The sequence below is a fragment of the Chionomys nivalis genome, chromosome 25 (assembly GCF_950005125.1).
Source record: "Chionomys nivalis chromosome 25, mChiNiv1.1, whole genome shotgun sequence".
In the NCBI taxonomy this organism is placed as follows: domain Eukaryota; kingdom Metazoa; phylum Chordata; class Mammalia; order Rodentia; family Cricetidae; genus Chionomys; species Chionomys nivalis.
Window position 1 is genome coordinate 8,606,007 of NC_080110.1, and position 14,319 is coordinate 8,620,325.

The 14,319-nt window shown below is 47.8% G+C and overlaps 1 protein-coding gene across 3 annotated transcripts in view; it reads right to left on the reverse strand.

Annotated features, from left to right (window-relative positions):
* Elk3 (ETS transcription factor ELK3) overlaps positions 1 to 14,319 on the reverse strand; it is a 61,544-nt gene that overhangs the window by 30,931 nt on the left and 16,294 nt on the right. For 2 of the 3 annotated variants that reach the window (XM_057757735.1, XM_057757736.1), the window contains exon 2: positions 3,040 to 3,248. In XM_057757735.1, the coding sequence (XP_057613718.1) occupies positions 3,040 to 3,246 (207 nt within the window). In that variant the 5' untranslated portion in view covers positions 3,247 to 3,248. Of the gene's footprint in view, positions 1 to 3,039; positions 3,249 to 5,176; positions 5,195 to 14,319 lie in introns of those variants that run through there. The other variant, XM_057757737.1, reaches the window with a different exon arrangement.

The window sequence follows — 14,319 nt, forward strand, 5'->3', positions numbered from 1 at the left end:
TCTCATGGAATGTCATTTAGTTTAAAGTCATCTAGTTCAATAGGAAGTGCCCAGGCCAGGCCAGGTCCCTAGACGCCTAACAGCTGCAATATGCCCCCTGACAGCTAGGAAACTACCTTTGAAAAAAATGTGTGTGCATGTACGTGTTTGTGTGTATGAGAATTATACTTATGTGTACACTGTGTGCACATGTATGTGTGCTTGTGTGTACATGTGTGTTTGTGTGTACTTGTATATATGTGTAGTCGTGTTTGCATCTATGTTTATATGTGTGCAAATTGTATATATGTGTACTATCTGTGTGCTTGTGTGTATGTATATTGTACTTGTATATGCATGTGTGTGCTTGTGTGTGCATATATGTGTTTATGTGGATGAGAATTGTATTTGTGCATACATGTGTGTGTATATGCATGTGTGCTTGTGTATATATAGTGTACTTGTGTGTACAAGTTGCATATACATATGGACTTGTGTGTGTATGTGAATTATACTTGTGTATGAATGTGTACTTGTGAGTATGCATACTTGTGTGTGCATATGTATGTGTATGTGTATGTATGTGTGTGCGTATACACAAGCATTCACATGCATGTGGAGGTCAGAGGACGTCAGGTGTCATCCTGAGGAACACCAGTCACCTCCTCTGAGACAGGGTCTCTCTCTGGCCTGGAACTCACTTATCAGGCTGGGCCAGCTGGCCAGGGAGCCCCAAGGATTACCGTCTCTGTCTTTCAGTGCCGGGACCGCGAGCAGAAGCCATTGTGCCCAGCGCCTCTCCAGGGTCTCACCTTGTGAGGGAGACACTTTACTGTCTGTCTCTCCAGCCTGACGCTGCTCTCTCTAGAGCGCTGGGCCAGGTGCTGGCTCAACAACAGCCACACTGCCAGCCACCGACAGTTACTCCCCAGCCCAGGACATAGACCCTTCCTGCTGACAGGACATTACGTACACCCTCAGGTGCAATGCCCAAGCCGTGAAGAGGTGACTCCGGTGCCAGGCACTGAGGCAAGCCCTCTTTTCTTCGACACCTTGATTTTAAACAATGGAAAGGCCAAGCTTCCGGGCTCCCTGCCAGCAGGCAAGGCAGACTGTTTTCCTGTGGGGGCCCCCAGTTCCCATGGTAGAACATAGAACTTGGGGAAAATGCAAACAAGACGCTATCTGCTTGGCTTCCAGACAGTTCAATTAGCTGAGAAGTGCCTTTACATCTTCGCAGGACTCTGCATTAAGCCGGGATTAATTAATTGCCACATTAATGGGAAGCACCTTTAGCCGCCAATGGCATAATCACATGCAATTAGGAGGACAGAACGAACCTCTTTATAATTAATGACGTCTTCACTTCCTGAAACGTGTAATCCTTCTGTCCTCGATTCCAAAGAGGTTTGCAGACAGAAGGTACTAAATTTAGATCAGGAACCAATAGTTAAATCAGTTTTAAATTCACCTTTCCATACGAATAGTGAACCCAGAACAAAAGCTGACTTTGTTTACTGGGACTCTAAGCTTTTATGTCCGTGAAGCTAAATAGTCAGCGAGCAGAGGCTCAAACGGAAATGCCCAATAATTACAGATCTGATACATTTATCCAAAATAGAAGGGATTTTGCCCTACCAAGCACACTAACTAATTTGTGGGAAATTAATTACACTCACGCCAACCGTCCTGGCTTTGGCAACTGTGCTGTGATTGACTTTAAAAAGTACTCTAGCATCGAGGCCAGCCTGGTCTACAAGAGCTAGTTCCAGGACAGGAACCAAAAGCTACAGAGAAACCCTGTCTCGAAAATCAAAAAAAAAAAAAAAAAAAAAAAAAAAAGTACTCTAGCAGCTGGAGAGATGGCTCAATGGTTAAGAGCACTGACTGCTCTTTCCAAGGCCCAAGTTCAATTCCCAGCTCCCATATGGTAGCACCTTACTGCCTGTAACTCCAGTCTTGGGAATCCATCACCCTCTTCTGGCCTCCACAGATACTGCACACATGTGGTGCACAGACATACATGCAAGCAAAACACCCATATACATAAAATTAGTATTTTTGTTTTTAAAAAATTATAGTGCTCTGTCTATCACCTTCTTAATACTGGCTTTGCTTCTAACTAGGGAGTTACTAACAAGTCAAATGTCACAAAGCAAGCACAGATACAAGGACTTAGCAATAGCTCAGTGGATCCTCACTGAGACCCTGAGTCAGGAATGGCCATGATTCCCATTTCACAAGCAGGGATACTGAGATGCCAGGTCCTTAATAGTAATAAGGTGTCCAGCCAGGGCTGGGAGGGTAACTCAGTGCTGGAACACTTGCTCAGCATGCACAAGGCTCTGGGTTCAACCCCCAGCACACAGGGGTCAAAAACTGCACCCCAAACTATCATTTCCCAGGAAAGGCTCTTCTGGCAGCACCCCCATCCAGAAAGAACAGATGGATTTCCCAGACTTGAATTCTGATTCTGTCCCCAGAGCCACCTGACACCTTACCCTGCTGCCAGCAGCCTTCTTTAGCAAATTACACCTGAGAAGGTGGGGGACAAGATCTGAGTCCCCATAACATCCTAAAGGTTTCCACAGGAGGCAAAGTCCTCACAGCGGTTTTTCCCAAAATCAAAAGTATAAGTAACCCCCATTTTCTTGGTTTTCTGTGTATTGTTTGTACACACGGTCACGGGTGTGCATGCGACCATCATTCATCGGGTTCCAAACATCATTTTTTTTTTTTTTGAAGCAGGGTCTCTAAGTGGCTTGGAACTGACAGACGAGCAAGGCTGGCTGCCTGTGAGTCCCAGGAATTCTCCTGTCCCCGCCTGTCCGGCTCTGGGATCACATATTCCACCACTCCAGACCTTTCTGTGGACTCCAGAGCTGGCATTTAGATTCTGTGCCTACAGGACAAGCATTTCACTGAGTGAACTGCCTCTGAGCCACCGCCCATTTTCCAATTTGATCCACAGCACCGGCTCATCTGCCCCCATCAATGAACGAGGAGAGGCGTCCACCCACCTCCTCCCCCCGCCCCCCATGGGGCTGAGGGTTGCTTTACCTTGTCGTAATAGTATCTCAGGGCTCTGCTCAGCTTGTCGTAGTTCATGTTTGTCTTGTTCTTGCGGAGGCCCCACAGCTTGGCCACTTCTTCCGCCTTGAGGAGCTTGAACTCGCCGTCGTTGGACGTCCAGCAGATGAGGTGCTCATGTTTCTGGTCCAGCAACAAGTGCAAAAGGAACTGCCACAGCGTGATTGCACTCTCCATACCTGGAGGAGGTGGGGAAGGCAGGTAGGTCAGAGCTGGGGCCTGCAGGCCAAGGGCTACCCATGGCTCTACCACACAGAGCATCACAGAGAGCTCTTTCCACTCCATCCTGATGGACTGCCTAACTACACAGACTTGGGCTTGCACCACTGCAAGCAGCTTTGATCCAGAAACACAAGAGCGGTGCCCTGGGATCCTGGAATTCATTACATACGAATCATCCCAGTCACCCGGCACTGTGAACGACACAGAATAAACAAACTAAAGGAACCAACAACGCAGTTAATCCCCCATTCAACTCTTCCTTGGCTTAGCTCTATCTTTTCCTGCCCATCACATCAACTGTGTTTTGGTCACTCTCTAGCCTTTACTTGTTGAAATGTGGCCATGAGCATCCGCTGGGGCTAAATGATTTACACAGGGGCCTGGGGTAATAAAGACTCTGCATCCCTTGATTGAACTATGACACAGCCAGCATTTCAGGCAAGGGACTTGGCCACTCTTTGCATGGTCCACAATCTCAGAACCCAGGACAGTGCTTACATAGATGCCCAGTCAGTAGACACTGATGAACGTAAAGACTCGGTCACTGCCAACAGAAGAGGACGTTAACTTCCCAGACACCTGTCAGTCGCTCCAGCCCCAGAGTCTCAAGTACACAGGTCGGAAGGGTCTGTCCCACCATGAGAGGAAATCCCACAAAAATGTCATCCTCCGCCTGTGCCCATAGCACAGACTCTGGCGTTCACTCCTCCTAACGCGCTGCTCTCTATCTCTAGCTCTTGGAACCTGGTGAACTCCAACGCATCCATACTGGCAGGAGTCCAAGCGGGAGCATGGGAGGTTCTTGAATTTTGATTAGCTGAGTGTATTCATAAGAAATTATCCCCGTGTTTTATTATACTTATTGTGTGTGTATATGGTGTACATGTGCACCCATGCATACATGTGTGTGGCATGTGTGTGGAAGTCAGAGGATAACTTGCAGCAGTTCGTTCTTTCCTTCCACGGGGTCCTGGGAATTGAACTTGGGTTGTCAGGCTTGCTGGCAGGCACCCTGAGACGTACAGCCAGCTTTCCAGCCCCACACACTTATTTCATCATCATCCATGTAATTAGGAAAAGCTTTCCTGCAGGCCAAATATCATGAGCAAACACCGAGGGTGTTTTGACCAGGGCAGATGGAGCTGGGATTTTGATGTTGAGCCGAGAAAGCGCAGTAAAGACCCCAAGGTGGACGCCAAGCTTCTACCTCAAGATGTACAAAAGCCAAGTGAGATGGAGACCAGCCAACAGAATGAGGGGACCCCCCAGACGGCAGCAAGGAGACACTGGGGTCCTTGCGACAGCCCAGGCTGACAGCAATGAGGGACAGCGAGAAAGACACCTCGAAGACAGAACAATGGCCTTGAGGCGTTTTCTACAGTGAGTCCCTTGGCTGCTCCATTGCCCTTCACAGAGCAGCTTCCAGGTGGCCAAGGAGCCAGAGAGAGAGGCAGGCCCAGCAGTTCCCTTTAGGCAGACAGAACTTCAAACTGGCTGGCATCTTTCGGCCTCTTCCAGCAGGTTCCAGAGGGCAGGAGTATTGCTCGGTGGGAGAGCGCCTGGCCAGCAAGGCCAGGGCCCTGATCCTAACAGCAGTCACCCCGTTTGCCATATGAAAGCCCCCAGTCACCCCATTCACTTCCTGCTTCCTCTCACAGGCCCAGGCAGAAGAAAGAATCCTATTGTTTCTCTAAGCAACATGGGGGCCACGTGGGTGTCTCTGTTAAAGAAAATCCAGACTAAGAACATGCTACAAACACCCACGGGGCATTTTATTTATAAGTCTTTAAAGGGAGCATTCTTAAAGAGGTCCGCCTTCACCACATTGGTCACTGGGTTTGGGAGGGTCGGCCCCACCGCTTCTGACTTCAAACCGCACCAGTACCTCCTGAGCTCTGTAAGGGCTCCTGGCAGTATGCGCAATGTCATGGCTCCAGCTCCCAACTGAGCTCAAATAAGCCACACACGGTTCACATTCTTGGGTGTCTCTGGCCAAACCTTCTGGCAGTGAGTGCTTAAATATCTGTGAGTAGTGGCCACTCAGAGGAACTTTCCTGGAGAGGCAGAGAGATGTTAGCCAGTTTGGAGTTCTGCAGAAAGGCAAGGGCCCCTCTTCCTCTCTCTCTCTCTCTCTCTCTCTCTCTCTCTCTCTCTCTCTCTCTCTCTCTCTCTCATTCTCTCTCTCTCTCTCTCTTCCTCCCTCCCTCCCTCCCTCCCTCCCTCCCTCCCTCCCTCCCTCCCTCCCTCCATCTCTGTCTCTCTCTGGCCCCCAGGTGGGACTATACCCAGCAACCCCAACCCTTTAGCTGCCAGGAACCAGTATTGTCCCACGGGAGACAGAACACAGCAGAGGCGTCTGTGTATTTTATACCATGGTCTCACCAGGTTATTTTTTTTTGGGGGGGGGTCCCCTAGAATTCTTTCTATGAGCTCCAACCTGGGCACAGGAAAGAGGGGCTCAGCACAACCTGGGGTTGGTGAGGGGGGTCCCATGTGGCTTCCTCGGTCCCTAGAGCTCTCTGTGAAGCCTTCCAAACCGGCTGCCTCTTTCTGTCCCTTCAAGCAGGGCCCTTTGCATAGCTACTAAACATTTCCACCATTTTAAAATCAATGATTGTCCAAAGCTTTGGCCATAGTCTGGATACCAAGAATACGATAGAATTTATTCCAAATTCTTCCTTGTTTTGCTCCTTTTAAGGGGCCAGGCAGGACTACAGTGAGGTGGGTCCCTATGTCATCAGCACACTGAGAGTTGGCCTTGGCCATGTGTCTTTATCTAGTCAGTGAAATACTGGGTTGAAGAGACGAGATGTAGAGCTGACCTGAACTTTATCAAGGGCTGGCCTGGACCCAGTCTGAAGAAACAGAAACGTAAGTAAAATAAATGCCACAGTGAACGAGCTGAGGATCTTGGGCCAGTTTGTTACATGGCACCACTACAGAAAAAGCTGACTGCTACAACATCACACATACGTGTTTTTCCCTTCACTAGGATGTCCTCTGGGGCTCAGAGGGGGAATGAAAGGACAGAAAGGGAACAGACCAGGGGATGGATGGTGGAGACGGGGCACCAAGCTGCAGGGACTCCCAGATCCTGGAAATGGGGGAAATGGATCCAGAGAAAGCAAGAGTATGAGCCACCCAACAACTCTCAGGCCAGAGCCCAGCTTGGGAGGCAGCAAGCTGGAGCAAGAAGGGATCATGCAAGTTGCTGCGAGCAAACGAGCTTCCTGGAGGTAACTAAAACGTCCCTCCCAGCACACACAAACTTGCTCCTCCTCAAAGTGTAGCCACCGCTTTGCCCTGCTAGGTGCCCCAGTTTTGATGACTGATTCACACGGAGTTCTACTTGGTGCTGGGAGCCCAAGCCACACACTACTCGGTGGTGAGTGCCAGACACATTTTCTCTTTTAGCCACCTCATAGTCCCACCGCCGTAGAAGTCATCCTGGGGATGGGGTGGGGGTGTCACAGAGACACAAGGAGGCTCTGAACCCCCATCATCAAGCCGTGTTGCATGGGAACAAAGAGCCCAGACCAGTGAAGGACACAACTCTTGTATGCTCCCCTCAAGGGCATGAGCTATATTTCTTTGACCCCCATTTCTTCTACTCATTTTAATTATGGCATTAAGTTTTGTAACTTGCAGCCATTTTCACACGCAACCATGCGTCAGGTGGCGCCCTCCTCCAAGCTACAATACTTGTCCTTTGGAATGCCCAGGAAGAGAAAAAGTTCTGACGTATGCACCTGGGGGTACACTCTAAGAACTGTGGGTGCTGTACTTAACTCAGTTTCCTGTAGGACTTCTTAAAGAAGAATTCAAAAAAGCTTGGCCCCTGGGTGTTGACTATATTGCTGGATGTTGGCTATAAGACCACAGCAAACATTTGTATGGCTACATCATATGCAGGAGACTGTATCATATTGTAACACCGCATTGATACAATGTCCTGGCAGCCGGGAGCCTGCTTTATGTTACAATGTGTCATCAGCTGACATTCATTTGGCTGGCTGCCCGAACCTGCTAGCTTCCAATGAATTGAACACTTGAAAGAAATGGGAGCAACGTGACAATGTGACAAGAGCTCCTACATCCATTCCAGGGCAGGCTTTGAAGTATGTGTGTGTGTGTGTGTGTGTGTGTGTGTGTGTGTGTGTGTGTGTGTGTTTTCTTTTTTTCCTCCAACTTTGGTTTTTATTGGGTCAGGATATGTCAGCACACACAAACGGCACCCATCAAATCAGGATGGTGAATTCTTTTTTTTTTTTTTTTTTGTATTTTCGAGACAGGGTTTCTCCGTAGCTTTTTTGGTTCCTGTCCTGGAACTAGCTCTTGTAGACCAGGCTGGCCTTGAACTCCCAGAGATCCCCCTGCCTCTGCCTCCCAGGTGCTGGGATTAAAGGCATGCACCACCATGGCCCGGCTAAGATGGTGAATTCTTGCCTCTTTATTTTTGGAGCCTCAGACTCTGTCTTCTACATCTTCATAAGATTTTTAAAAAATCGATTATTATAAAGTATAGAGTTCCCAGAACAGAACTTGCTTCTCCAGGTGTGTGCACTGGTCTCTGCAGTCGAACCTCCCTTATCCAGAACCTCCCTTATCCAGCACCCCAACCCTTCCCAGCCTCTAATAATGACCATGTCACCAAGCCACTCTTAAAGTTTCCATATAGTGAGGAGAAAACACAACACACTTTGTGGCTGTTGTTTGTTAATTGGCCAATTAGAAAATGTTTCTCTTGCCCTGCCCAGACCTTATTTTGAATATATGGAATTTTATCAGGCATTTCAATTCCATCCTGAAAAAAAAATCGTTGTGAGGGTGCTGCACACTGTAGCTTAAGAATGTATGAACGGAAGTCAGAGGAAAGTTCTGTGCAGCTGGTTCTCAGGGATAGAACTCAAGTCTCCAAGCTTGCCAGCAAGCACCTCATCCACTGTGCCACCCCACCAGCTCATGGGTGTCTTCTATGTCCTTCCCTCCCATACAGCATCACTCAGCTTTAGAAGGCACACTCTTGCCACAGAATGAGCTGTCCTTACTTGTCATAGTCCCCTGAGTTTGCTTCCAGCCTGCTGCCTGCAAGGTCCTTCCTTTCCACGATGGCTCTACAGAGCTGACTCTGACCAGAGAGGATGCATGCAGAAGCCACTGAACTCACCAGCCCTCTCCGGGGCTCCTTTTACTTCAGAATGTCCAGGCCAGGTCTTGTTGGGGTGGAGATCTTGTTAGATCACCTTACCCAGTGCTGGGGAGAGGTGTGTGGGCATGCAAATCCTTACACACATTAGTACAGCTACAGAAAGTACAGCTACAGAAGGAAAGCCCATGGAGGAGCCTAGAAATCTCAATCCAGCCATCCCACTCTGAGGCACGTATTCAAACGAGATGGCCTCCGTATGCTAAAGAGACCTCTTCACCACTGTGTTTATAGCAGCCTTAGTCACCACAGTCAAGACATGGAATCAACCACCTTGTCAATCAACAGATGGGTAGGTACATTAGATAGGTATGCAAGATACACAATGCTGTTCGGTTATTAAAATGATAACCTTGCCATCGACCCGGAGGGCATTATGTTACATGGATAAGTCAGGTTCAGAGAGCCAAGCGCTGCATACTCTATCCAAGTGCAGTCTTAAGAAGGTTGTCTCAAAGAAGAAGAGTACAGAATAGTTCCCAGAGCCTGAGGAAAACAGAGGGGAGAGACAGAGGCCCATCAGAAAGGATACTAAGTCACAGCAGACCGAAGGACTAAATCCTGGGTCTGCTGCACAGCGGGGTGGTTAATGGATTGTATCTCCAGGTAGTCAGAAGATGGGGTTGGAGTCTCACCACACAGGGACGATAAATGTTTGGAGTACTAATGCTGCCGATTTTATCGTCACACAGTACACAAGTATCAAAACATCACATCGCACCCCATAAATACATACAATTACCATGCCAATTAAATGATTACAATAACAAAATAAAATGCTCATCAGGTTTGAATAACCTCCTTTAAAGAGGCAGGAGGGAGACTGATACATTAGCAGTGTTGACAACCTATCTTTCTTTACTACACACTTTTTACTGTCCTCTCCCTTACGTGTAAAAGGCAAAGCAGGGTATAAAAGGCTCAGGAACCGGAGTTATTGAAGGATGATATGGAATTCAGAGGCAAAAGTCAAGCCCCTCCCGGTCTATTCAAATGAGCAATTACCTTCACACGTGGCAGATGATGTTTGCTGAAACCTGTCCACATCTCACAAAACAAAACAAAAACAAAACAAGACAGGGCCAGCGAGACAGCTCGGCGGGCGGGTAAAGGCGCTTTAGCCAACAGGCTGGCATTCTGATTCCTAGCCCCGACAGCCACACAGTGGAAGGAGAGAATCAGTTCTAACAAATTGCCATCTGACCTCCACATGCATGCCGTGGCATGTGTTCCCAGACACGTATGAGTGTGTGTATACACACACACACAAGTACAGCAAGAATAAATAAAGGCAATAAAAAGAAAAAGGCTAAATTGAAAGCTATGATATGAGTATATCAGTGTAGATTCTTTTAAATAAGATGTATATATACTATACCCAACCAGAACAGAAACATCATTCTTTCCATTCTCTGGCTCTCGTCTCCTTCCATTGCTTTCCTTTCTTCTTCTTCTTCTTCTTCTTCTTCTTCTTCTTCTTCTTCTTCTTCTTCTTCTTCTTCTTCTTCCTCTTCCTCTTCCTCTTCTCTCTCTCTCTCTCTCTCTCTCTCTCTCTCTCTCTCTCTCTCTCTCTGCCCTATCTTATGCCAAGATGCTGTCTAGTCATTTGGAACGCATCAGTAAACAAAAGGACTTGGGTCCTTATTGAGCTCTCTTGCCAGCGGAAAAGACAGGCAATGAACAACAAAAATCATGATGACTTAAATGACACAGTAAGTCAGAAGACGGCGCTACAGAAAACCCCTAAAGCTGGATGAGGGGACAGGAGGATCAGGAGTGATGGGACTCATGGTGATGGTGATGGTGGTGGTTGTCATGGTAATAGTGGTGGTAGTTATAATGGTGATGGTGGTAGCACTGACGGTGACAAGAGGATAAAGACGCCTGCCTTGTGGGATTATTGTTGTTACAACGTTACTAATAAACTATACCTGGGACCTAGAAAGTACTACTTAAAACACTAATAACTGTCCCATCTTAAACAACAAGAAAGCTCTTCACAGATGACATTGTGACATCACATGATCTCTACCCGGCTCAAAGGCGTCATTCAGATACTGTAAGGTACTTTGGTACTTTTTGTCTTTAGGCAATAGCTTCAACGAAGTCCAGATGTACATTCATTTACACTGTGTGTGGGGGCTTACAAGGTGACTTGGACTATAATAATAATACACACCATGAGGACTATCGTCTGATTTCCTTGCATATAACACAGCACCAATCCTTCCCCTCGCACAGGACCCTAACTCCCGAGGCCTCCAAGTTGGCCCGTTCAGCAGAGAGCAACTCCGGCATGAACCCGCCTGCTCAGGCTGCCCTGCCCCTGGGAACACATTTGCTCCCGTGGATTCTGTGTTCCTGGAGAAGGTCAGGGAGTCGAGTGGGTGAGATCTGCCTCGTTGGGGCAGTGCTCTAACATAACAAATCTCTGTGGGTGACATAACCTATGTGGGTTCCCTATGCCAGCCCGTTAGGGCAACAGACAAAGAGGTGGAGAGGACTTGGTGAAAGAGTTGGGCCACTGGCACTGCAGGGGGCAGGGGCGTGTCTGTATACTCTGAGTGTTCCCTGCCTCTGTGTTTAAACAAAAAAGTAAACATGAAATGATTTTTATTCTTCCTAGTTGTTTTTCTTGTTTAAAAAAAAAAAAAACCAGCCGGGCGATGGTGGCGCACGCCTTTAATCCCAGCACTCGGGAGGCAGAGGCAGGCGGATCTCTGTGAGTTCGAGACCAGCCTGGTCAACAGAGTAGTTCCAGGACGGGCTCCAAAGCCACAGAGAAACCCTGTCTCGAAAAACAAAAAAAAAAACAAAAAACAAACAAAAAAACAAAAGAAAAGAAAAGAAAAGAAAAACCAATAATAATAATTTGGTGGCTGGAGAGATGGCTCAGAGGAATAGAGCACTGGCTGCTCTTCCAGAGGTCCTGAGTTCAATTCCCAGCAACCACATGGTGGCTCACAACCATCTGTAATAAGATCTGGTGTCCTCTTCTGTACTGCAGGATACATGAAGGAAGAAAGCTATATACATAATAAATAAAAATCTTAAAAAAAAAAACCAAAAACCCAGAACAGACTCACAAAGTGAAAGAAGCTGCAGATGGGACAGACTGACCACCCCTGCTGTCAACCCATACACACAGGGGAGACTGCTTACTTGGGAGCCGTCCTAAGGCCCCATCTCCTCGCCCCCTCCCCCTCAGAAACGCAGGCCCATTTGTCAGAGGGCGCCCTTCTTGCCATCTGCCACAAGGTGGCGCCAGATGTCCTGTGAATTGGCTGTAGACGCCTCACTCAAAGCCAAAGGTTTGGGCAGCCTTTCTTAGAAATCCAAAACCTGGCTTACTTGCTTGTTCTTTCTTGTTTAGGTTGGTTTTTTGTTCTATTGACGGACGCCTGAAGTTTCTCTTAGCACATCAGCTTTGCTTCTGCAGTTGCAGAGGTGGATGATGGGAGGGTAAAAAAACCCTCTTTGGTATTCCCCCCCGCCCCCCCCCCCCCGCCCCTTTCTGCTTTGATCCGAGACAGGGTCTCACTATGTAGCTGCCCTGGAACTCCCTATGTGGACCAGGCTGGACTCTTTGTCCAGTGAGGAAGGGGCCCAGGGTAGCCATGTCACTGCAATCCAAGGGGATGGACAGAAACCACAAGCCCACTCAAGTCAAAGAACAGGAAAACATCTGGGGCCTGCCAGAACCCAGGACAGGTAACTTTAAGGTGTGAAGAGGTAACTTGATAAGTACATAAACACACAACACCTACAAACTCTGAAGTCCTTTTATCTTAGACAGTAGGTCTCAATCTTCCTAACACTGCGACCCTCATGTTGTGGTGACCCCCAACCATATAATTATTTCATTGTTACTTCAAAACTATAATTTTGCTACTGTTGTGAATCATAATGTAAATATCTGTGCTTTCTGATGATCTTAGGCGAGCCCTGTGAAAGGGTTGTTTGATCCCCTAAAGGGTAACAACCCACAGGTTGAGAACCGCTGGTAGGTAAGTATTTTTTTCAGAGATGAGCCTAAGATTATTACCATTTATTTTCAAGAAACATTTTAGTCACTGCCAACCATCACAAGGAAAAGCAAATATATAAAATCAGGGGGTTCATGTTCCCCCAAAGCTCTTCCCACGGGACAACCGATGTCTGTGTTCTCATCCGGTCTGTAAATAAGCGGTAGATGGTTCGTGCTTGAAAAACGAATGAGAGAACAGCAAAAAGAAGTGGGCACTGCTCAGCCCAGTAATTTATCCCCTAGACTACGCATGACAGTTTGCCATGTTTTAAAAACGATTCTTCTGTCTGAGGAAAGAATTTTCAGGAGGAATCACTGACAGCCACTGTCACAACAGAACTGCAATCCACTGTCTACACAAACTGCCCAGCTCCCCTGGAGCTGTGTCTTCTGTGGTTAAGTTAGCAGCGGCTCATCTGGGCTTGCTGATGGCTCATGTACAAGGCTGTTTTCTTTGGGAAACCCAATGGATGGCTACGTTGCCTACACTGGGATCATGTCTTTCTCCTTCCTCCAACATCCGTAAATTCATCCACTTCCCACCCCGCCGCAGCAGGGCACAACCCAGTCCTATCTTATCCCACGTCTTCAGACCTCTCCGTAGACCACCTCACGCGGCTCCTCTTTGATCTCTAATATGGCAAACGTCCCAACGTTTTTTATGGTACAACTTGTTCTTTTTGGGCCTGGAGAAGAGTTGGGTCACCTACAGGATAAAAAAATATCTCATGTCTAGAAGCACACACCTATGACCCTCAAAGATGCAAGGAAGTTCTAACTGGTATAGCCCTGGAGCACAGAATAATAGCCTGCATGCTATCAGGCTGCAGCGAAGCTTATATAATGCCATCCTTTCTGCCTTGTAAGAAGCAAGGCTTCCCTAGGCGGGCTAAGTATTTGAGCCAGTACTGCATGAGCCTCCCCAGCAATTCCACCACTGCGCATAATAAAAAAAATAAGCCCCCACTAAACAGGTGTGTGATAATCCCAATTTTTTTTTTAATCTCAATTTCTTTCTGGGGGGATGGAAGTATGTGACTTCATAGATGCTTAATAACAGTTCAAGATCTCAGCCATTTAGCAATCACCCTCAAGGGAGAAATATGGCATTCTCCACTTTCCCAGTGTCTTCTGATTGTCTGAGTCCCGTGTGCACCCTCCGGGTCGCCAGTCACACAAACAGAGCACGCAAGGTCTCTTCCACACTCAAACCTCCGCTTACTCTCTTATTGGAAAACAACAGACCACAGTGTTATGGGGCAGCTAGATCAAAGAAAGAAACCAATTAGTCGCCTAGATTTTGCAAGGGAGGCTGCAGCCACTGGGTTGTCCAGTCCCCCCTCCCTGTATCCACAGGTCCGGGACACAGAGCGAGAAACCACAGAACTTGGGTGGGGAGGGGGAACTTTTCCGGATAACCAACCAGGCTAACAAAGCAGACCATGTCTTGAAAGACGAGAGGGGCTGTAAAACAGAGGTTCCTGCAGGGTGGGTACAGCTGCCCTGCCCCCACCCCCTACCCCAGGGATATGGACCATGTTTTTCTTTCAACAGAAAGGCTGTTCCTTTCCAGCCATTTGCGGATGAAAACCTGAACATTTACTTTCGGGTGGGATTGTTTTCATTGTCCGGGCCCTTTGCATGAGTCTTATTTCTGGCTGGCGGCACAGCCCCCATCAGCGGGTTCTCTCACAGCTTCCTCTTCTTCTGCAGGTTGCAGGCAGGAAACTGGAAAATGGGCCACAGGAAACCTGGCCTCCCACATCTGCCCCACTTTGTAACTGCAGCTCTGGTT